We start from the raw sequence: 25,266 nt of genomic DNA on the forward strand, positions 1-25,266 counted from the left end.
CTGGGGGCTTTCTGGTTTCGGGTTTCGGGTTACGGGCTACGGTTGTGGTTACGAGTAGTATGTATTTTGTTTCCCTCGGAAAAGGCCTTTGAAAGAATTGAAAGTTGTTCTGTGGTGAGTAAAGTACGTACATATACTGATACTATTTCGTTATACATAATATTAACTTTCATATAATATAATGTTATTCTATGTCCTGTCTGTCGATCTGGCTGCGTGTGTGTGGGTGTGTATGGATGTGGAGAATCTCTTGTTGTATTAATTTCGGTATCTATCTGCGCTTCATTCTGCTCGCTTTTCCATCTATCGTTTTTCGGGGTTTGATCACAGCTTTTACAATTCTAATGATATACATGATAATGTTTTAATGAGAGTGTTCGTGTGTGCTTGTGTGTGTGGGGCATAGTGCAACCAACAAAGTGTACGATTCGTCGCAATTTTGTTTAAATTCGCACCAGAAAATACTGCATATAGTACATATATTGGGAAGAAAAAAAAAACAGTTGCCTCCATGTATATGTATCTATATCTTATGTAAATATTATATAATAATACTTTTTGCACAGAGAAAATGCATTTACACACAATATTATACATTCATATATATTTCCATTTCAATTTCCATTTCTATTCGTATTCTTGTGTTTTTCTTTATTTTTTTAGTTCAAGAAAGCTGTCGTTCGACATAGATTTTCCACACAACAACTAATCATTATTATCATTTATCTTTATTATTATATAGATATCCATTTTCCTCATCGGTTGTTTTTTATTTGTTTGTTATTTAAAAAAGTAATACAAAATATGTTTTTGGTTTTATCTTCCCTTTATTTCAATATTTTTCCGCATCCGCCTCCGCTCTTACTTTCGTCGGATTCAGATCACGGTTCACGGATTACGGATAGCGGATCCACTTGGCATATGAAAAGCGTAGGAAAGTTGGGCAAAATTCTTTATATTTTCTGCTTTTTTGTTCATATGCGAAACGTGTTTCTTTCTTATTTTGTGTTTGTTTTCTTTAGTTGGTAAATTGTTTTTTTTTTTTTTTTTTTTTTTTTTTTAGTAAAATTCACTACAAACTCGCCTGCAATTTACAATTTTAGTTGTAATTTTCTTTTTATATAAATGTTTTGTTGTAAAAAATAATTAATGTTAAATTAAAAAAATAATACACATTTAACAGCTATTTGGGGGACCTGGAGGGGGGTATGCGGGAAAAGGAGGATTGGAGGATTGGAGGATTGCGTTCCTGTTTTTTTTTTTGGCGCCATCTGGGTCTTGAGGTTTGCGACAACATTGTACAACAATGCTTAAATCTGCTCTATACATATGTGGATATCGTATATATATCGTATCTATATGCTGTATAGGACATAGATCAAAGCATATACTCGTACATATGCCGTATGCTATATAGGTGTGTATAAGTTATATGCTGCTGCTCCTTTGGGGGCTTCATAGTTGATTGTAGGAAATTGTTAGCACGCTCTTTTATCTTCTTTCCGATTCGAACTCGATTTCAATTTCCATTTAAATTTCAATTTCCGCATTGACTATCCGTTTGCCCTTTACTCCGGACGGCTTTGCTTTGCATGGTGGCTGGTCTACTCGCGTCCTTTGCCTTCCCTTCGTTGTACTCTCTCGCATGCCTCCACTCCACACCACTCCTCTCCTCTCCTCTCCTCTCCACTCATCTCATTTCGTCTCATTGCATCTGATCCACAGTTTAGTTAACTTTCTCTTCTCACATTTCTCCTTCCTGTTGATTCATTTTCTTGGTTTTTGTTTTTGTTTCGTTTACTTATGCTCTGTTTTTTTTTTGTTTGTTTAGTTTATAATTGTTTCTTCTTTATTTTTAGCTAATTGTTGTTTCATTTTCATTTAGTTTAAATTTAATTTAAATAATGTATGTATATATTTATAAATGTGTGTGTGTTTTCGCTATACATCGGCTATAGCATTGGTATGTCATAATAATAATAATTTCAATAATAATAATAAAAAAAAAATTATAGTCCATTAACGTAAATTGGTTACTCTACTCTTTCTACTCCTCTACCGCTCTTTCGCTCTTCCTCTCTCTCTCCCTCTCTCTTCCTTGCAATCCTTTCTCCTATTTTCACATATTTTCAGGAAAAACATCGAAGTACGAACGAACAAAATAATTACAATTCCGAATTTGGAAGAATATAAGCATAAAATTAATCTGTATACAATGTGTGTGTGTTTGTCTGTCGTTCCGCTCCGCTCCGCACCATTCCGTTCTTTACTTAGTTCCTCTCCTCTGTACTCCTCCTGCTCCCCCTCTATTTGCTATTTGTTGCTCCTTCTCGAAGAGGACCTGCGACCTGCGACCTACTCCGAGTCCGGTTCGCGCTCATCGAAGCCTGCCAGATCGACCGTCTGGAGCATGCCGCGCGAGTAGGCGTACTCGATGAGGGCCAGATGGCAGAACACATACTGATCGGGCATTTGGATGGAGTAGGCGCGCTGCGAGCGTATCTTCTCCACGGTGCCGCGTATATCCGCCGTTCCCACATCCTCCAGACGCGATATGCAAATGTCCAAGGTGATGAATGTTCCTGCAGGAAAGCAGAAGCTCAATCAAGATTTATATACTCGAAGAACATAGATGGGCACTCACCCGTACGCCCGATGCCGGCGCTGCAGTGCACCACAATCGGTGGACCGCGCGCATGTCCCGCCCAGGTATCGCCCAAAGCTTCGACGAGCTCCGCCTGCTTGTCGCGCACCTTCTGGAGGAAGTTCAGCACGGCCATGGCCGAGCTGGGAACACCGTAATCCGGCCAGCTGGTGAACTGCCAATGTGAGACATTGCGAATTTCGTCAGTCTGCGGAAAATGCAATTTTAGATTATGGATAGATAGACCTTTATGCTACCCACCTTTATGTTTCTCAATTCCAACGAGGCAACCGTATAGTCCTCGTTGCACTCAACGCTAATTGTTCGCACATGGAAGTCGCCGTACTCTAAGGAACTATCTTCAGTCGGCTCCCAGTATTGGCCGCATTTCACACGCCCGCGCTCCATCACGCGCGTTGTCATCACTATAACTAAACAATGTTGCTCCCAGATCATGCGCCAAAAGTCATGGGATGTCTTTGGTAATGGACCTGAGCGACAGACAGAGAGACAGAGATATCATTATAGAGACAGTTCGAAATGCAGGCCACAGCTCTAGCTCTGGCTCATCCCCAGGAATGTCCCCCTTGCAGAATAGATATATCGATAGATAGGCCTTGTCTATTGTGGCCTATCGAATATCGCATAGAAAGAAAACATAGACAACTTCTTCGACAGAGGGACAGTTCCCTTCCCTTCCCTCCCCTCCCCTTCCCTTCCCATCCCTTCGTTTCGTGTCTGAGGGATGGGGTCCCTTTTTGGGGATTTTTCCGCACCTTGAGTTGAAATATATGCATTCTTCTGTTTGTAGCCATCGACAAAATTCGCATTTATGTAATCGGACAGCTCCTCGACGCCGTCCTCCTGTGCCAGCACCACTCGACTGTGATCGAAGCAGAGGACATCTGTGTATCGGTTTTTGGTCAGGTTGGCGCGCATTCTGCAAATGGAAAATGGATTCGATAGAAACCGAGAGTTATCCAACCAAGGAGATCGAATCACTTACCGCGCATGTAGGAAGGTGCCGTCGGGCGTCCTGTTCCTAATGTCCGTATACTCCTTTACCAGTCCGTGGCGTCCCCGCTGCATCACCATCTGCACAATCTGCTCGATGGGCTTGGGATCGCCCTCCTGGCCGGCCAGACTGTCGTCGTCGCTGAAGCCCGACGAGGCGCTGCTGGGAGGATTCTCCGACCAGAACTCTCCGCCATTGGTGGCCTCAGCACCAGGGCCGCCGCCCGTGGCCCGTACCGCCAATCCTGCCACAGTGCCAGCTCCTGGTCCTGTCGCAGTGGGGGCTCCCAAGCCTATGGTGGCGGCTTTGGGGATGCCACCGCCGTCCAAGGGAACGCCGCTGGTGTTGAGCTTGAGGGGTGATGTGCCGCCGCCGCTGCCAGGGGCAGCACTGCCACCGCCGCCAGTGGCAGCACTGCCGCTCCCGCGATGACTTGGACTGAGGCCATTGATTGTGATGTTCTCGTTGGGCTCTATGCTGCCCCCAGAGGTGGCGGTGGCATCGTTGCTGGCCTCACCGTTGCTGACAGTCACCACGGTGGTGTTGTTGTCCGCCAGCTGATGGACGGCGCTTATGATGGTTGCAGCTGCAGCAGCAGCAGCAGTTCCACTGCCGGTGCCACTGCCACTGCCACTGCTACTGCCATTGGTGGTTGCTGCCACAGCTGCCGCACCTGGGACACCAGTGACTCCGGTAACTCCAGCGACTCCGGTGACTCCAGTGACTGTGCCCACTGTGATATTGGCAAGCAGTTCGTCCTCACGATTCGTCATCGATTGGCGGCAACTCAGCAACCATGTGGCGTGATCGATTTCCAGCGTGCCGCCCAGATGCAGGGGCAGCGCCTTGCGCGGCACGTGCAGGCCCAACTGCGGCACCGATACAGTGAACACTCGTTCGCGCAGCTTCTCGCGCACGAACAGGCGCAGGATCTTGAAGGGGGCCTTGAACCACAGCGGCGCCGTCACGATCAGGACTTTCTTCAGACGCGCCGGATAGCCACCCTGTGCGCAAACGAAACGAAAGGGGAAACAGAAACACGAATTTAGTTGCGTATTACACCAGAATAATAATCAAGCGACAGACAGATAGGAAGACCTTCTCCCATCCAATTTATGGCAAGAGGGGAACCCTTCGGAGAATCCTTCCGTAACTGTTACTGCGGCAACAATTACGTGAATATTACAGAGAAATTCCATGGAACTTCATGCACTTGCGCCCTAGTCCTCAATCCCCTCGATTGCTTTCGGATTCCGCATGAATTTCCAAGTGTTGCACAACGTGTGCGTGTGTACGAGTGTTGAGCAACGGCAACGGCAACGGCAACGTGTGCGTGTGCGTTGCGTGTACGTGGGAGGAGTAGGAGTGTGTGCAGCTTTTTCCACGGAAAACCCATCAGAACTAGAACCAGAGATGAGCTTCAAGCAAGAGTAAACACAAACAGCACGGGGAATCAGTGGCAAGACCCCTGCATTTGGTTACCGACACGAGCCGCATATTACAGGAGCCAGAGCCAGCGACAGAGCGAGCGCCAGAAAGGCTAGAGTTGCGTGCCACATGCCCCAATGATTAAGTTGTGGACTGCAGCAGAAACTAAAAGAAAAATGCGACACTCAGAGATACCAAGAGAGAGAGGAACGGAAGGAGAGAAAGAGAGAGACCTTCACCCACTTTGTGGGAACCAATTTCATTGCGGCATTTTTTTTTTTCGATTGCAACGGATGGGAGCCAAGAAGAGGGGTAGCGGGGGAATGAATAAATACTTGGCTTCACTTAAAGGTACTACACACAGTACAGTGAAGCCTCCGCCCCAGCCCCAACCCCTTTCCTTCTCTTCTCTCGAGGCTGCAAAGGAAGAAGAATCTCTCCGTCCGTCTGTCCGACTTTCCGTCTGTTTGTTTGCTTTTTCTGTGTATCCGTGTCATCATCATCATTTGGTTTATTGGCCATCCCCCTCTCCGTCCGCCCAAAGGCAGAGTGCAGAGTGCACAGTGCAGCGGCAGCCACAGCCACAGCCACAGCCAGATTAAGGTCAGCGGCCCAGTGCCCCATCGTTGCAGATGGGCGGCGTGTGTGGGGTGTGGCGGGGGCAAAGCGCAGAGGAAAAGCAGGGCAAAGCCAAAATCAACAAGGGGCAACCGCCTGCCTTCAGTTTAGAGGCAAGCCACGAAGCCTTCAGATACATAGATGGAGTCCTGCAGTTCTTAAATGCTATAAGTAGAAACGATCCTGTGGGTTGCGATCGAATGTCAGCTTCCAGGCTTGTGTCGAAGGGATATCTATCCATCTGCATGACCTGCATCTGCCTCTATGTGTAAATACTGCGGGGAGAAGGTGCTGGGGGCTGGTGCATTTGCGGGCACTTTAACTAAACGCAAAATCACAATCAAAAAACACACAAAAACGAACACGCAAGCCGGGAAGCCGGGAAGCCGGGAAGCCGGGAAGCCGGGAAACGGTGGAAAGCGGAGAGGGGAGAAGGGAGAGTGCGTGAAGGAAAACCATTTCATGTTCATGGGAAATTTTAATTAAAGTTCTCCATCGTTTGGTCGTTTGTTGCACTTGCAACTGCATTTGCAGCTTTTCTGCTAATAAGTATTTTACAACACTGGCCCTCTCGCTCGCGCTCCCTCTGTGGCTCAATAAATTCCCGTTAAAGCTCTAATTGCCAGCATTTTTCCATTAGGCACCTTCCACGGGGGCTCCATTGTTTGTCCCCCGATTCCAAGGTATATTTAATGGAAGGTAAGGCCCTTCTCACTTGCTGTATCTCAAACCGTGCGGGTACGAATAACGAGTGCCGAAATGATACCAGAAAAATACTAATAGTAATGGTACTAGAAATAATATTTGAAAATATACCCGAAAAGACAATGGATGTCCTGGTACTAGGTGCTCACTAAAATCCTACTAGACTCAGACCCTAGAATAATACCAGAATAATCCTTTAAAAATACCAGAAAACAGTGGAAACTATACAGCAAATACTGGATATACCAGATCGAAAAATACTATAACAAATACTAAAAGATGTCCTCATTACAATTGGAATACAATACGAGGGGAAAAATACTCGAGAAAATACTAGAATGAGCAGGGGGAAATATAATACTAGGGAAAATACCAGAAATATTAATAGCGGATGCCATAGAAAATACTAGAATACTGGATGTCGATGCTTTATGGCTGTTATGCCACCCCCAGCCCCCCACTTGGGACTCGCCCAACCTGTGGGTGAGTGGCATGAAGAGAGGGAGGGCCGGAGGGCGGGCAGGCAGGCACTTGTTTGCCCTTTAAGGTGGCGCTTGAAAGTAGGCAATGGCGGAGAATTCGGGGCATTCCATTCCCTTGCCATATCCATTGCCACATCCATTGCCACATCCATTGCCATTCTACTGCAGTGCAAACATTCATTCGGCTCATTCATTCATTTCTACTGCTGCACTCCTGCCTCGTTGCTTGGCTTCTTCGTTTTCCAATTTGCATAGCCAAGACCAGCCCATCCTCCGTTCCCGAGTCCTGGGGATGCAGGAGGAGGCGGCATCCTTGAGCCAAAGAGTGCGTCGTGTGCCCCAAAAAAGGTTTCCAAAGAACTAAATATTGCATGGGCATGGCATAGCATTGGACATGAAAGGAAACGGATGTCTGAATGGTATAGCCTGCTGCTCGAGTGGCACGGCGAATTATGAGTCATAATTGAGCTGAACGCCGCCCCTGCCATGCACCGCGGATGTTGCAACCAAAAACCAATAAGCGACAAGAGCGGGCAACAGCAGCAGACGAGAGCCTATCGGGTGAATGGGGAAAATGTGGAGATTCTCTCTCTAATTGGATGACACACAGCACAGCACACAAGACTCCTCCTGTGGCAGCGAAAGTGTTCCTTTTATGTAGAAATCTGAGCAAGATTTTCGTTTTAAGTTTCTTGGGGTCTCCTGCTCCCTCCTGCTGCTTCCTTTCCCTTGCTGTCTGTTCCAGTCGCATGCCAGGCGATGCCTGACAACATTTCAGGGTCATCCCGATCCTCCCCCCGAATCCAGCCCACTATAGCGGCTGTCCCTATGGCTCTATGGCTATCCCACACATTAGAATTATAATTGAATTGAGGACGAGGCCGAGGACGAGGACGAGGGAGGACTACGACTGGCTGCCTGTCAGAGATACAGATACGAGAATACGAATATGAATATTTTCGAGTACGTTCGCAATTGGACGGTGGGGGGCCACAATAATGCCCCAATAATCAGAATCTGATGATGACGGTGACTCGTGGACTCCACTCCGCTCACCTCCCCCCCCCCCCCCCCCCCCCCCCCCACACGGTTGTATCCCATGGTTGCATATGGCATATGGCATTCCGTGTATATATAGAAACTTAATTGACAAACGTCCAGGGCACATGGCAACAGGAACGAGCAATCACAGGAACAGGGGCGATGGTGGCAGGAGGCAGGTGGCAGGTGGCAGGTGGCACCCACACACACTGCTGCTGTTGCTGCTGTTGCTGCTGTGCCTGCTGTTGTTTCTTGTTGCCTTGAGGGTCAAAAGTCTGAGTGTGCCTGTGTGCGGAAAAGTTGAATGAAATGTCGCGTGGGCTCTGCTGGAAGGAGAACCCGGGACGGATTTCAACCCCGTAGAACCTAGAGGATCCCTCGAGTGGGCCGAGCAACGTGCCCGGGCATGACTCTCCTTCATCTGAGACGCCCCCAAATCCTCTGCTTTGCCTTTGGGGGACATATGTGTTGCGTGTGGGGGATGCTGCGGATAAGGATGAAGACAGGATGCAAATGGCACAGAAGGAAGGCTCTGTGGCTAAAAATAGGTGCCGCTGAACAGCAGGGGAGCCTCTGTTTCAAGGGAAAACCCACTCCCACACCCACACCCAAAGCCACAGCATGGAGTGGGTGGGGTGGGTGGGATTGGGTCTTCGTTTCCCAGAATATGGAATGGAGTGTGTCTGCAATCTGCAATCTAATACAATATCTCATATATGTTTTTCCATGAAACGAAACGAATCTAGATACTATAATCATCTGCTGCTGCCGTGCTTCCTGGAAATCCTATCGAGACCGAAATTGAAATATAAAGATTGTTTCAACACTTCGAAGAAAATGTCACGCCATCCCGTGCCATGTCCACGGATTTATTAATTCTATCTCGCTAATTTTCCAATGAAAATTGCACGAAAGAGTAGGTGCTTTTCATGAGAAAAGCAATCCATCCATAAAAAAAACTCTTCCACGAAAAACTAATGCCAATGCAGGGGGAATCTCAATTACAACCGATACAACGATTGCATTTCGTTTGAATCTTTGAAATGATGTGTGTTCCGAGCGGTATGATTGCACAGAGGGGGGGTGGGGGGGATATGCCAAGCCAATTAAGAGAATTCCTGGGAAATCAAAGCCCTTTTTGGGCTCCCCCAATGACTTTTCTCCTGTACCAGCAGCGTCCTTTATCTACTGTACTGCACTGCACTGCACTCTCTCTCTCGCAGCAATTCTCGCACCTTTCCGATCTTCCTTCTATTTCTCTCTCGCTCTACCGCGCCACACTCGACTGAGACGACTCTCTTTCGCTCTCAGCAAATACGAGTGGGAAGAATAACGGACTGCGTAGTTTCCGTCTTTGCCTGTTGATGCTCTTTCTTGCTTCACAATTTTCCGCTACAACCTGTTCTTCGAGAGAATTGGAAATGCCAAACCAAATGGGAGGAGAACAGGAGAACAGATTCCTGGGAAAAAAAAGAAAAGGAAACGAAAGCCCTTTTCCCCTGGAAAAGAAAGGAGTACAATCCGAGACTGTATTTACTGTATTTGCTTATGCTTTCGTTTTTGTGTTGTCTTTTGTCCCACAAAATAAATATTCAAACGCACAATAATTGTTGGGAGACGTCTCAGAAGAGAGGCAGGGGGGCGGGGGTCACGACATAGAAACAATACATAAATATATAAACGATATGCAAAATTAGCCATTGACCAAAATGGGTAATGCTTTTTTTCTTTTCTTTTTGAAGCTTTGTCGCCGGCTTTGGGCATGAAACGAATTTGTCGCGGGCGTCCGTCCGTCTGTCCGTCCGTCTGTCCGTCCCGACGCTCGGCGTTTGGCCAAAAAAGGGGGAAAGCGGCACGCACCGAACACTGAGCACAAAACACACGCAGAAAGAGAGGCGCAAAGAAGAAGGAAGAGGGCGGATAAAGCGGAAGAGGCAAGAAAAACAAACTGTTTGGTCAGATCCAGTCATCAGATGTTCCAAAAGGGAAATGGAAATGTCGGATTGTATAAGGAACGTTCGAATGTATCTACAAGACACATTTGAATGCTCGGAATGTTCCAATATTTGTACGTAACTCCGAGCTCCTAACCTGGCTCTTCGCTCCCCCTCCCGCTCGCCCTCCTGCCAGAAGAGAGCGTTTGTGGAGCGAAGAAGAGGCGAGCCACTGAGCCACAGAGCCACAGAGCCACAAGAGAGCGTGCTCCACCGCCGGAATTCTCCCGGACACGCTCAAATGTTGTGCGAGCGAGCCGGATGTTCGTGCATTCGATTGCATTGCATTTTCGGTGTGATTATTTATTTATTCATTTATACAATACGTACAATAAATAAATACAATCTATCGAAGCTGTAGTACCTTCCAGGCTATTTTTGATTTATTAATGTGCGTGAGCGTGTCCTCTTCCTCTCCCCCTCTCCTCGGGGCAGCAGGACTAGCCATTTTCAAGAGTTTTTCCTTGAAATTCTCTCGAATTTGTGTCAAACAATAAATCGAAAAGATACAAAGTGGGGGCGGGGCGTGTGGGGGCGAATCTCTAAGGGATTTCCAATTGATTAGCTTTTTGGCATAGGTTTCCATTGGCGTTGAATTTGGCATGAGGCATGAGGCATGAGGAATGTGGCATGTGGCATCATGTGTATCGTGTGTCACTCAATCGATGTAAAGAGCTCTCCAATTAGCATGGCTTATCCCCAGACCTCCTCCTCCTCGAGAGGCAGCGAGAGCCCCAAGCCTCGATCCGAAGCCATCAAATATTGATTCACCTTTTCCACTATGGACTTCCACATTTCTGTGTGGAATGTGGAATGTGGAATGTGGAACGTTCAATGCGGGATGTGTGTGGCGGAGTGTGGGATGCGTGTCCTTCATTCCTGTATTCGAATATTATTTATGACTTCATTTCGGGAGGCTTGGTTGCCTGAACTTTTGGCACCTGACAGCAGTGCCCTTCACCGATATCTATCGGTTGTTTCCTTTCTTTCTGCATCGCATACCGAAAGATCGATCTCTTACGATGATCGAGTGGCACCCCAGCACCTGCCTGACACCATGAAAGGCCGCATGTTGCAGCTTTCGTGGCGAAGAGGTCTGCCTTAAAGGTACATCTACCGCTACCTCCGCATATTTATAGACACAATACAATGCGATACGATAGTTCTCCTCTACGGACGTCTATGGACATAAATCATGAAGAGAGCAACAGCAAGAACACAGAAACAAAAGGCAAAGACGTGAAACCACACCAACAGCTGTGTTTGATTGGCTCTACTTCTGCCCATCCTTCTACCTTTTGCCTCCTCTTCTTTGGTATTTACTGAGAGACGACAGCTTTCTTTGGGCCAAAGACAGGGAAGACAAAAGTCTCACCGACGGCACACACATCCACCTGCTGAAAACATCATACAAAATCGACAGAATAGGAAGGAGCAGAACAGAAGAGAAGAGAAGAGAAAAGGACCCAGGTAGTTCTTACTTTTGGCGCCTTTCTCCTGTCTTCTGTCTGTCGCTCTCCTTTCTGCTCTCCTCCTGGATTCCCTTTCTGCAGCCCAATTCCTTCTCTTCGCGCCTGGAAGAATCTTCGGGCTATATTCTACCTTTCCTAGTGGCAGTCCCAGTGGATCCCTTCATGGAATCTACCGCCTTTCGAATGCCACGATTTGCATACTGCAGCCACAGTCACAGCCTCAAATAGTCTTCCAAATAGTTGACCTACTTATTAGGAGAGTCCTGCCTGGCCCCCGAAGTCCTGGCTAATTGACAGGCGCAACACCTCCTAAATTATTGATTAGTAGCCAAAGACAGAGGGGCGTACGGAGAGGGGCTTTGAGTTTGATTGCGCGATTATTCAATGAGTGAATCCAGTGAATCCAGCGAATCCATGAATAAAGCGAATCCAGCGAATCCAATGAATCACTGAATACATTTCGAAAGCTAATGAATCATAAAAAACCCACTAAATCAGAGACGACAAACAGACAACAACAAGAAACTCAAATTATATTTAAATGTTTGTCTACAAATACCTTGAAAACCAACAAAAAAAAAAACTAACCAAGAAGGAGGGAGAGAGGTGGAGGGGGAGGGGGAGAGAGCAGTAATGAGGGGGCGACTCGTACGAATATGTGTCTAGTATTGGATCGGAGTGTACCTCTCCTATACATATGTACTTGTTTATATTCAATTCAATTTGTAGTACCTGCTGAATGGAGCTTAGATTGTGGCTGCTTCTTGAGTGGTTGCTGCTGCTCTTGATCTCCTGTCTAATTATTCAGATTTAGTATCGTAATATCGTGCTACACAGTTTCGCGGGAGGTGGAATGGTGGGGATGGTGGGACGGCATGGGGGCGTGGGGGCGTGGGGTCTGCTGCCGCTGGTTCGCACAATTAAATGCTAATTTCCTTTTGGTTTTTTTTTTGTTTTTTGACTGCACTTCCAATTGAACAATTTTTTTGTGTTTTACATAACTTTTCTTTTTGATTGTTTTTGTTTTTGCTTTTGTTTCGTGTGCACTTTTTGTTGTTGTTGTTGTTTCAACAATTGCCTGTCACATTACACAACGAGAGGCAGGCAGAGATGCACTTGCACTTGCACTTCCACATCCACATCCACATTCTCCTGTTCGCCGACCGGAAAGGACACGGAAGGCCAGGGAGCGGGGTGCGGGAGGGGGAGGCGGAGGGGCGAAAAAACAAAACAAAATTTAAAGTTCTTTTCTCTCGAATTTCTTTCGGGGCTTTGTGCTCTTGGTGGTCTTGGTGGCCGCCAGGTGGACGATGTCGCGACGTTCGCCTGCACTTGTAGATACTTTTCTCTCTCTTTCACCCGACCAGCGACGGATCTCTGGGCAATGTATCTTCTTCCTTTTGTTTTTGTGCTGCTGTCAAAACATTCAACAAACTAAAAACCAAAATTTTGGTTTCTGTAGATACACACACACACACACACACACGCTCACACAGACACGGAGAGACACAGACACACACGAACAGACAAAGAGTGGGTTTTCTTTTGGCAGTCACTGTGTTCCGTTTTTTTGCACTTGGAAAAAATTCGACGATGTTTTTGTCTTTTAATTCTTTGCGTGGGGACGGAGAGGGGCTGGGGCGGGGCAGGTTTATTTTACAATATATTTCACGAGTGGGTGTCCCCCGTTTCGAATAGGGGAATCGAGGCGTTTGAATAGTTATTGAATATCGAATGAATACACGAGATCTGAATATTGTTTCGTCTCGCGCGTCGTCTCGTGGAAAGCTGAACTACGTCTGACTGCCGCTGCTCCGGCGGCTGCCTTTATTTTTTTTTCCGTTTCGTTTTCGCTTTTCGCTTTTTCGCTTGCTTTTTTTCGTTCTCGGCGCACGCGCTCTCTGCCACCACCTCGGCCACTCTCTCACTCTCCGTCTACGGCCCCATCCCCATCGCCCTCTTTCGCTCTCCGACGGCACGAGCCGTCCGCGAGAGAGGCACAGGGTTGCTGCCTGCCGGAGAAGGAGAGAGTACTGCGCTGCTGTGGGGGTTGTTCCGTTGTTCCTGCTGCAAGGTTGCATGTGTCTCTGCGTCTCGGTTGTCGCTGCAGCTGCTGCCCCGCTGATGCTGCTGCTCCTGCCCCGAGTGGGTGGGATGGTGGTTGCTCGCTGCCAGGGTTGCCATCGCTGTCCGTGAGACAGGGGGTTGCCATATGGGCACTCAGTAGCCGAAAAACATTGCCAGAACTTCTCATTTTTAATGGAAAACTCAACATATGTTTTCGAAAATACTCGAACTTGAAGCAGCAACAGGAAATCAGGAATTACCGTTACCCCCGAGAAGCGGCAGTGAAAGCACAGTCACCAGGGTTGCCACATAACCTCGAAAACCATTGCAGGGTCTGCTTTGATTTTCTCAAAAACTGCTCTCAAATGATTTCCAATCAGATTTTAGAGTTTACAACCAGACCACTGAGTGGATGCAGGGGGGCGGGGGGCTGAAAGTTATGTTCTGTTGCAATGCGGAAGTTCGAAGTGTAATTGATGATTCCGCGTCTCAATAATAAAAGTTGGTGGGTTGCACAAACAATTCCGTTGTGTCTTGATCGAATTTGCATTTTTACACACACACACACGCACACAGAATTAGAGAGAGAGAGAGAGAGAGAGAGGGATAAATACTCAGCATTTGAGTCAATGTCGAGGAAGAACGGGGCACTGGCTACAGCCAACACGAAGAATAAAAGCACGTTGTAAAAATAACACACAAATCGTATTTAAGCCGTTTTGAGTGAGTGAATGAATGAAATGATACGAATGGCCTCTCCCTCTCTCTCTCTGTCTCTATCGCTCTCTCTGTTGGTACTATAAATATCTCAAAAGGAGAGTCGAGTCGATATCCCATCTGTCAATCGAGGTTGGGCCAAGTGTTTTTTGGGCCAAGTGCAAGCACTGTCCATCCCACACCACAACCACAACATCCAACAATAAAAGCACTATTTATTATGGTACGAAATATTTAACACACGCGCGCATTCCGCGTTTCGGAAATGGTTTTTCCATATTGGAAAAGGCTTTTCACAACAATAATTCAACACACGCACATGTTCCGCTTCTTTTTTGTTTCTGTTTCTGTTCTTCTCCTACTTCTCCGTTTGTTGTTGATCTCCTCTTCCTTTTTATTCTCTTCTCTGTTTCTTCTGTCTGCTGGTCTGCTGGTCTGCTGGTGTGGAGTGTGGACTTTTGGATACAATCTATAAACGTCGACTAGAACACGTCAACTGAATTAGTTAATCAGGCAAAAGATAGCCACAAGCGACGTATTCACGTAGCGCCAAGCACACACCACACGGCGGAAAGAGCAGGAGAGCGGCAGCGAGTGAGAGCGAGCTTTGGCACGCTCACTTGTTCGCTGGCTGCCTCTGCCGCTCCCGCTCCCTCTCCCACTCCCTCTTTCCTCTTTCCACTGACTAAAAGTGAGAGTGAAAGAGCGTAGGCATATGACGCACACGAGTGTGGTGTGTGGTGTATGGTGTGTGGTGTGTGTGTGTGTGTGAGTGCGAGAGTACGTATATGTATGATGCACGCTTTCAACGATCGCATATGATCTGATCTGATATTTTCATTGATTTAATTTCCATCCAAGCAGCAAAATGTTGCGTATGCGTGATGATGGTGGAATATTGCGCATACGCGACACCCTGAGGCACCCTGTCCCAGTGCCCTTTTGGCACAGAGAGAGAGAGAGAGTGAGAAGGAGATTAGCCGCTATTTATCTTTTCCAGCCTACCTTCCGTCGTTGTGTCTCGCTCAGCAGCACACACCAGCGCACGCGGGCCAAAGAGAACGAACGCCTACACACACCTACACCGAAGGTTTATGCTCTCTCACACTCCCACTCGCTCTCACTCGCCGACGCTATGGCAAAGGTACATGCATATGTGACATGTGAAGGTAACGTAATCCGCTCTCTTGCTACACATACGGGGCGACTCTGCCTCACCTATCATTGAATATACCTTCACACAGCACAGCTGTGTTGTGTTCCATTTGCGTTTCAATAAGAAAAGAGACCAAGAGAGAGAGAATGAGAATGAGCGAATGAATGAATGAGAGAGCACCCACGCAAATCATTTTCATTGTTAACTTTATTTTATGTGCGTTTTGATTTCGTACTGTGGAATATATATGGAATATACATATATAATATGTATGGGAGTAGATAATATGCGTATGTATACAAAGGTGTATCCCCCACATATCTTTTGAAGGCCTTCCTTCGGGTCAAGGAAGGCGCAAGCCCGCCTCCGCAGTCAGCCGGCCGGCGATGTCTGCCCTCTCTCATCCCACCCCACCTGTTCCACTCCCCTTCCCATATTGTTTATGATCTCCAGCAGCAACGGTACCACTGGCCGGTGAAAAGTAAAACGCAATTGCAAAGTAAACAAAAACAACGAAACAAAGATCATGGGAAGTGTGCTTCGGCTTAGCAGGGGGGCAGACCAGCAGACCAGCAGACCAACCACCCACCCGCCAGCCAGCCAGCAGCCAATGAGATGGAAAACAGCACGAAAGTAGAGACCAGGGAGACCCGAGGGACCGACACTTTAGGTACCCTTGCCATTCCCATGGTTGGATTATAATAATTCCCATGACATATTATCCGACGGAAGTATCTTTAGATACATTTCTTCAGGCATAATAAACCGTTTTCCCAATGGCAATTCCGTTTCATAATCCTGATACCCAAGGCCCCCCATGGAAGAGTATCCGCAGGCCTGATAGCAACAAGAGCGATAACAGCTACCTGTTGTTGTTTTTTTCTGCCGCCACTGTATGCAAATAAGCGGATGAAAAGTGGGAAGGGGGCAGACACGGGTCAGGGGAAAGGGAGGCAGACAGGCTGCGGGCTACGGGCTGCGGGCTGCGGGCTGCGGGCTGCGGGCTGCGGGCTACGGGTTGTCCCCAATCCAAATTGCGTCTTACTCTGACTAAGGGTAGTGTAATTTGAGCTTTTGCTCTTGTTGTTGCCATCTCCCAGGTCTTGCGTGGGCAGAGACGCCGCCAGAGAAGCATCAACGCCCACGCACCGCTAGGTCGAGACTTGATGCTGCTCTGCGGCTGTGACGCTCCTGCGCTGCTGCTTCTGTGCTGCTGTGACGCTCTCTGTTTCTCTCAAATAGTCGTGTGCTTGTGTGTGGGTGTTAGTCGGTGAAGGATTTCCGGGTAAATCGTTTCTATGGGAGCCAAAAGCTGACTATCGAGCTGACTCGATGGAGAACACTGGGCTTACAGAAAAATGTTAGCCCCTGACGGAAGAGAAGGAATGGAGGGGGAGACCAAAGAACATTGCTATGTTAACTAACAGAAACCATACAAAAACACAAGTGTGACATGGCCATGTTAATGGTGGCAGGAAGAACAGACAGTTCCATTCCATGTTAAGACAGCACGTTAACAGCTCAGAGGAAGAGAAGAGCGCACGCTGTTACCTAACAGAGGCGCATAGGCGGTTGGCTGTTGGCTAACAGAAGTGATCTTCGACCACTGAAAAAAGCTCTGTTAAGCAGCAGACGATTAGGCAGAATAATTTGCATGCAATAATTATGTACAGTGGCTTCCCAGCACTGGCAACGAACTGCAACCAATCCAAGTCGCGCTCTCCTCTCCTCTCCTGCTCGCTCCCTTCACGTGCCACTCCCCCTCCCCCAACAACAAAATGCAAGTAAATGAAGAAAATTTGCCGCATGACATGAAAAGCCAACGAAACGAAACAGAAATTTTCAGCTTGAAGACATTTCCCAACCACTTTGTTGATAGGCAGAGGCACGGCCCGGCCCTCCCCGTGGCACAGATACGCAGATGAATGCCCCACCACGTACTGGCAAATACATAGATACAAAAGCTGCGACAAAATAGCTGCAGAGGCAGAGGCAGAGGCAGTGGCAGCAACAGCAGCAGCAGCAGTAGCACATAGAAATATTAATAGAAAACATCGTGTTTTAATATTTATAATTTCCAGGGGCTGACTTCCACGCTCCGTGACTTTTTGGGGCAAGCTCAGATCGGAGTTGAGTCGACACACGACGGACGACGCACGCGACTCAACTTGCGACTTGCGCCGGAAATGAGGCACAAACTACGCCACCGACTGCCTTCGGAAGAGTCTCCTAAGCTGACATTCATGGTGGGAAGGAAAAAGACTGACTTTTGTCCCCTTTAGTGTCCCCCAAATTCGAGTATGCACATAAATATTATCTCTAGGAACCAAAAGCCTTAAAGAAGAGCTCTTTCAGCACGATTAATCATAGATCTCCGATATGAATGTTAAAGATAAGTAAGCAATCGATCAAACTGTAGTTTCTGTTTTGCAAAAGAAGAGACTTCGCTCCTTGACATTTCCATTCCATAAATCGCTTCCGTTTCAGGGGACTCCGTTTCTCCTTCTGAGACTCACCTTTAGCAGGGTGAGTATCTTCTGTGAGAGGTCGTAGTCAAAGTTTGAATACTTGGAGCCGCTCATGTCGTATATAAACACCAGTCCCGCACGCTGCGTCTCCGTGTCCTGCAGGGCGCTGTCCAGTTGATAAACGATCCCCTGCAGCGTCGTCGTATGGCCCACGCTCAACGGACTGTGTCGATTGGCGGTGAACAATGCAATCGCCGCTCCACTGGAGGTCCGGGCGGGCTGTTGGAAAATAAAGCATAAGTTTCAGGGACACAGGATGCAGGGAATGTACTCTTACGAGGATTGTAAATTTCCCAGTCTGCAGCTCGGAGCGCAGCGGCTCCACATCCGGATCGATGTTGTAGAGATACTCCTTCTGGCGGATCTGCTCATGCTGTTCGTAGAGCGACACGGCTCGTGGTATATCGAATTTACGGGCGTACAAAAACTTGACGGCTGTGGTGTGTGAAATGTTTCGCCTGAAGATGGGTACTGGCCCTTCTCCTCCTCCTGCTATCGCTCCTGCTGTGGCAGCTTCCGTTGGTGGCGCTGTAAAGGCCAGTGGCGGCTGTGTGCCACTGGCGGAGGCTGTGGAGGAGGCAGAGACAGAAGCAGAGGCTGCTGATAACGTGGATGTGGATGCTGTCAAAGTCCCTGCTGCTGCTGCTGTGGCACAAAGATTGTTGCAGAGATCTATGAATTGTTGCACAGCCTGAAACGAGAAGATAAACGAAAACGAAAGCTCATGAGAAAACTGTTCCGTGTTATTCAAAAAGATTTCCCCATAAACTTGAACTTTTTGTGGCGGCGAGTGCGAAGGATGATGCACGCAGAACAGAAATTACACAACTTTCCATCGAATGTCGTGACACTCGATCGCGATACGCGATCAAGATTGTAATTAATCAATTGATCATTCTATCCTCCTATAAGTGTGAGCAAATTACTCATTCGATGATCTATTCCATCGGAGGGAGACTGGAAGTCGGAGACGTGTGGACGTACACCGACTAGCTAGCTCACAATTGGTATAAGAGTTTATTATTAGTAGTGCTAATCAAGCACTGGCCCACAGTCCCTATCGAGTCGCAGCTCCTTAACGTGCTATATTTATTAGCCCCCGTATTCATTGGAGTACTGGAGCAAGCATTCCTGGAAGTACTGGGTGCTCGTTCCAGGGAATGCTATCGGAAATTCCCAATCGAAAATCTCTCTCAGAGATCTTTCCGCGAATCCAAAATATTAATTTTCGATTACGAACAGAGTTGCGTGTCATTCGAGCTCTCTTCCATTTATATCATTCGTAGAGTTCTTCTTTTTCGGTGGGCCACAAAAAAAGTGCAAGTTTCAGCAGCAACCTCTTGACCTCGTTCTCCATCCAAACGATACCCGTTCGTTTCGAAGCAGTTCAAAGCACCAAAATGAATGGTGCCCTCTCCCTCTCTCTCTCACTGGAGTCTCTCCGAACAGTGGGTGTTTACACGGTTCTCTCCCTATCGTTCTTTCTTTCTCTCTCCCTCTCTCTCTCTCTGATAACAGTGTAGATACATTCCCCATCCATGGCATGGTACAAATTCCATAAACGTTTCGATTCTTTCATTCATTCATGCGCAATTTCTATGGGAAATTAATTAGACAATTCGTATGCCATCCGCGACGCGACGCGACGCTCTTTCGCCAGACACGCTTCCACTTCCACGGATGACGCGTGCCGCCTGGAATGAAACGGATCTCCGGTTCTCCTGTCCACTCCACCCACCTGTTCGCGGCTGTGACGTCGCTGGTAAAGATGAACCATCGTATCGTATCGTATCGTATCGTATTTTATCGTATCCGTGGGTTTATTCAGAGGATCGGTACCAAATCATTCACCAGTTGAGAACCGAAAGCACACACACAAAAACAACACAATATATCCCCCGCTTATCACTTCCTCTTTCGCTTTTCTTTCGCTTTGCCCTGGCTGTTCTTTAATTTATTTTGTTCTCTTGTTTCTCTCTTTATTCGCGACGTTCCGTTGTGTTCAAAGCTTTCCCCATTACTGACGACGAACGACGGCGGCGGCGGCACTTCGATCGTCGCTGTCGTCGTCGTCGTCGTCGTCGTCATCGGCTGATAGCAGCAGCGTTGCTGCAGCTGCAGCGCTTGGCTCAGTACACTCTTCCGCTGGCAGCAGCAGCAGAGATGCCGTTTTGGCTGATTTAAAGCCAGATCATGGAATCTTTTTTGCTATTGAGGCAGATCGCTTTTGCAGTTATAAAAATAATTGTACTAATGGTCGGTTTATTCGTAGCTTTCTCTGAGGCAAAGCTGCGGCGTCGAAGCTTTTGTAGAGCTTTTTATAGCAGCAAAAGTCGGTTAAAGCTTAAGCTTCATTCGGGGTCACTTTTCCAGCTATTTTCTGGCTGTTTTGTTGGCTAAAGGGTTCCCGGCAGCAGCACTGCGGCAGAACTGCGTATGCGGCAATTCCAAGAACCATTAGACGCCAGCAGCAGCAGCGGTGGCAGAGGCAGCGGCAGCAGCAGAGAAGACGGACGCCAGGTTGTCGCTGGAGGGGCATACCAACAATTTGAGTCATGCGTGAGACGTGAGCCACCGTCGCTGTTGCTGATGCTACCATATGTCACCCTTTAGCCGGGGCACAGTGGCCCCAGATGGGCGATAAAATCCCTGAAATGTTTGATTAGTTGTTCGACAAGCGATACAAAAAGATAGATAGATAGATAGCTACGACTGTTGTCGATCAAATTGTATTCGTGTGAATTTCAATTTTCGTTTATCTTCGAGGCTCCTTGGGACTTCGAAGAATGCCCTTAGATATTATTTTCATCGGTATATGTGCGACGACGCCCACTGTGAGCGGGTGGAATTCCTCCGAAGCGGATTTCGATCGCCCGAATGGAGAGATGATGGATGGATGGACGGAGCGGAACGGAACGGAACGGAAGGTGAGCGGAGTGCTGAGGGGAGTGGGACGTTGATGCGTCACCACTTTTTGTCCATTTCGTTCACTTTCGCGTGTTTTCACATTCATCTCTCTCGTTCCGTTTCGTTCCGTTCCTTCTTTCAACGGAATACATTATCGGTTATCGCGGGGGCCTCATCATCCCATTCATCGGATGATGGAATGGCAGGGTTTCCTTCTTTCTGGCTAACGTTCCCACCTCCTCTCCACTGCTCTTTATCTTTCCAGTTTTTGGACACACAGTCGGATCGATCCTGTCATTGGAGTCTTTGGAGGTGCGATTGGAATGCTGCTTGAATTTGTACGCTTTTTCGAGTTAACTGGGGGCAGGGGCAGACATGGGATGTGTCACCCCTCTGTTGGCCTAGGGGTCAATGGGGGGTCATATTCCACTGCGGCTTGAACTGGAACCTGAGTTTCCTCCAACTACCGATTCTGTCCTTTAATTTTTCTTTCTTGATTACGATTATATCAGAGAGATGATAAACAAAAATAGTCCATAGGAAGACCTACTTGGAACACAGCTCTTTTCGGAGCCAGTTCCAGTTCAGAGTAAGCCTCCTGGAAAGCAGAGCTAATTTTAAGGAGCCTAAACCCCAAACAATCTATAAATATCACAGAAGGAAAATAACGATTTTTGATTCACAAAACAAAAACACCAAAAGATAAACAAAAGATTCGTATGTAGAGTAGAGGGGAAAGAGGAGGTGAGGGAAGGCACCAGTCACAAGTCACTTCCGGTTCTCTCCAGTAGTTTTCATTCTGCCTTGGATCTCGTAAATATCTTAGCCATTAACGTGAGCAAGTTAATAGAGCAACAACAAGAGTACCTCTACTTCTACCCCTGTCCCTGCTTCACCACCAGCCATCTCTCCCTCCGTCTTCATCTCTATCTCTCTGTTTGTTCCAGCATCCACTCATAACTGTACCATTATGCATCATGCAAAGTAAAAGCACAAAACGCGACATCAGTTCCGTTCCGTTCTGCGCTGGGGTTCGGTTCGGTTCTGAGCAACTGTAAAACTTTAGAGACTTGGATAGAGATAGAGATAGTAGTAGATCGCGATATGGAGGTATGGATGGATGGAGACTTTTAACGGACTCCGAGGAGCATGACAGCCGTTCTTTGGCTCTGGCTCCGGCTCTGGCTCTGCTCTGAAACCCAACGATCAGCCAGCGATTGGAAAGACACTCTCAAGAGAGGTACAGACTAAAGACACAGTTATGCTTGGCGAAAGATACAAGATACTTAATCGTAGTGATTGATGAAGAATGGAAAAATGGAAGCTTAAGCTTCGGATAATCCACAGAATCCTCTCTCTGCTGCTATAGCCATTACTCATCCCGCTCCTGCTCCTACTCCCGCTCCTACCTTTTTAATGTTTTTTGTACAGACAATTTCCTCGTTTCACTGAGCCCAGGATGCAGGATATTGCTGACAGATTGTTGTCGGAGAATGAATATTGGCCGCACTTTTTACAGCCACAGAGCAGCAGGAAATGCACAGCGCGAGAAGTGAGCACAGTGGAGGGCTCAGACAGGGGGACAGGGGATAGGGGGACTTCCTTTCACACTTTCGCATTGGAAATGCTTTGGAAATGCGAATGGGTATTTTTTTAAGCCCACGTTTAACACACTTCTGCTCGAGGGGCAGGCAGTCGCCGGTTGCCAATTGAGAGTCGGTTCGAGAAGAGGGCAAAAGCTGGGGAACCGAACGGAGCACAAGAGAGGCTAGTGGGTAGGGGGAGAGGAATCCTCTCTTCGCAGTGTGCGCTTTCCGTCTCCGCTGCTGCGATGATGCTCAAACGGTTTATGGTCTTCCACACCCATTTGCATATTAAATCTGTGTGTCCGAATCGGAATCGGAATCTGAATCTGAATCCGAAACGGAATTGAAGCCAAAAACGGAACTTGGCAAAAGAAGGAAGAGCCCAGAAAGTGACAACAGAGCCGAGCCAAACAGCTGCTGCTGCTGGAACCGCTATGGAACCGGATCTTACATACCAGTGTATACAAATTGATGGAAATTTCTTTAATCAAAGAAACGTATGATATTTTCATATGGAAATGCACAGCACAGCCGTGGGGTTACAAGATGGGATTATTGTACATATGTATGTACTCCGTTAACATGAATACCCCTAATAAACATCAAAGTTTGTTCTCCTCCATGGCAGAGGAGCAAAGCGGGAAAGCACCTCAAAGACCCATCAGCAGCTACAGAAGCAGAAGCAGAGATGCACCGACAGTGGAGAGGGGGAGCTAAAAGTCCAGCTTGGGACTTGAGATGAGGCGAAAAAGGAGAAGGAGAAGACAGCAAAAACTAATAAAGTTAGTCTATAAATAGCCCAAAAGCAGCAGCAGCAGAAGTGCAGCAGCAACAGTAGCAGCACAGCGTGAGAGCCGGAGAGCGGAAGAGCTAGAGGGGGACAGTGCACAACACACAGCAGCCCGATGAAGCGAGCGAAAAAAGTAAAACGAGCGAGAGGTGCAGGGCAGGACAAGATGGATGCAGGGGAGGCGAAAGCAAAAAAGCAAACTGAGAGAAGATAAAACTTAGAAAGTACATAAGAGGAGGGATGGGCATGGCAAACGATGGATAGAAAGAGAGAGCACACACACACACACACACCTTGGAAAAGCACAGGAAGAGGCGATGATGACAGCCGTTGTTTCTGCTGCTCCTGCTGGTGTTGTTATTGCTGTCACTGCAATCGTCGTTAGATTCCCGCTGGTACTTGTTCTGCTGGCGTCGATGCATTTTGCTACATTTTACATAGACACACACACGCACACACACGCGAAACACTGAACACACACACACACCAGCACAGTAAAATAAATAAATAAAATTGGATATATTTAATAACTAGAACATATTGCCATGCTCTCTCCTCCCGTGAGTGGAAAACGTGAAACCAAAGAGGGCGCGCGATCGTCCCCGAAAAAGAAAAAGACACGAGAGAGAGATGAACACGCGACGACCGAAACAACAATGAAACAACGGCACAAACAACATCGCCTTTGCCGCTGCCGCTGCCGTACCGTGCCAAGCCAGTCGCGTCGCTGCTGCGCAAGAGCAGAGGCTCTCGGCTCCAAGGTGTATTGATGGAAGGTTAGCCACTCGCACACATGGTGCAGGGTAGATATATATCTATGTTTTTTTTTTGCTGGCTCGTGCGTTCGCACAACGCGGTGGCAAATGAGAGAGTGGTGAGAAGATATGCGACTCGAAGAGTGGTTCAAAAGCGGTTCACCTTATATTAATGCACTTTGGGCAGATCGACTCGAGCGAGTAAGGCGAAAGAAAGAGAGCGATCGCGCACACGAGGCGGCGGGCGCCGACGCAGCAGCAGCCCGACCGCCCCTTTACAGCCGACAGCCTGCTGTTCATTGTTTTTGGTGCACTCTGCCGCTGCCACTGCCACTGCCACTGCCACTGACACAGTTCAATGTCAGCGGTGGAGCTGGAGCTGGGCGAGGGAGAGAGAGATAGGAGAGCCGAGAGAGTGACTGATTCTTGTAAGGGGATGCCGCTGTTGATCGTATTCCCGTCGGAGCCGTAAGACAGGCTCGCATACAAAACACATCTGTTCATATGTTTTCTAATCCTATAAAACAGCTGTTTCCATAAACAGTTGTGGCTCAGCTTTAGATTTATTTGATTACAAGTACATTAATTAGTTTTCTGGAATACCATTAGTATTCCTGTTGCAAAAACAACTGCTAAAATCTCAAGCTTCTCCCCAGGGCAGGGCATGGCTCATTGAACAGCTTTTGTGCTCGTAATTTAATTTATTCTATTTTCCACTGCTGCTCTCTTCCTTCTCTCTACCGCGCGCTCGCTCTCCTGCCTTTATGACTTCTTATGGGAAAGTGTTAAGAAATTTCGCCACAGTTTCGAGTGTCGCTGGAAAAGTTTCACTTGTGCTCTTCATCCATATCCCCACAGCCACATCCACATCCATGTGTACGAGGAGAGTGAGGTTCGGAGACGGGATTGGGTTTGTCTCGCTCATACTTATGATTATTGCCATTATTTTGTTTATTATTACGATTATTACTACGCTTTCTTATGGCACTGCGCTCGATTATTGAAGCAAAATGCTCGCCGCTGAAGCTGTCTGTCTGTCTGGGGCCTCTGTGGCCTCGGTGGGGCCTGGGGGCGTGACATTGAGACAAGACAAAAGCTGCTGCCAAGCTTCCATCCAAGCATGTACGACCGACGCGTACGGACGCGAGTATTTCAAAGCCAAAAGAAAAACTTTCTTTTCGATGCGTTTACACACGGCAAATCCGCGCATCGCATCGCATCGAAAAGAAATCACATCATTTATGCTCATTTCTTTTTTCTTTTCTTTCTTTCCACAACAAACACAACATTTCGCAGCCAGCCCTGCAGCAAAACGAGTTTTGATCCACAAATTAGAGGACAGACGCGACGCGACGCGCGCT

At 47.5% G+C, this 25,266-nt stretch overlaps 1 protein-coding gene across 2 annotated transcripts; it reads right to left on the reverse strand.

The window, feature by feature from the left end:
• Nucleotides 1-1,894: 1,894 nt before the first annotated feature.
• LOC6597909 (tyrosine-protein phosphatase non-receptor type 9) lies at nt 1,895-23,754 on the reverse strand. Of its 2 annotated transcripts, none has more exons than XM_026991111.1 (8): nt 23,444-23,754; nt 18,145-18,558; nt 17,856-18,086; nt 3,651-4,663; nt 3,421-3,584; nt 2,906-3,135; nt 2,645-2,852; nt 1,895-2,582 (listed from the first exon to the last, which is right to left on the reverse strand). In XM_026991111.1, the coding sequence occupies exons 1-8, from the start codon at nt 23,570-23,572 to the stop codon at nt 2,356-2,358; spliced, it is 2,616 nt and encodes an 871-aa protein (XP_026846912.1). In that variant the 5' UTR covers nt 23,573-23,754; the 3' UTR covers nt 1,895-2,355. The 2 variants fall into 2 exon arrangements, with proteins under 2 accessions (XP_026846912.1, XP_026846913.1); XM_026991112.1 differs by lacking the exon at nt 23,444-23,754 and adding an exon at nt 19,606-19,859 and having other exon boundaries at nt 1,896-2,582.
• Nucleotides 23,755-25,266: the final 1,512 nt, after the last annotated feature.

Source organism: Drosophila persimilis, unplaced genomic scaffold (genome assembly GCF_003286085.1).
Source record: "Drosophila persimilis strain 14011-0111.01,24,50 unplaced genomic scaffold, DperRS2 tig00000653-arrow-arrow-pilon, whole genome shotgun sequence".
Classification (NCBI taxonomy): domain Eukaryota; kingdom Metazoa; phylum Arthropoda; class Insecta; order Diptera; family Drosophilidae; genus Drosophila; species Drosophila persimilis.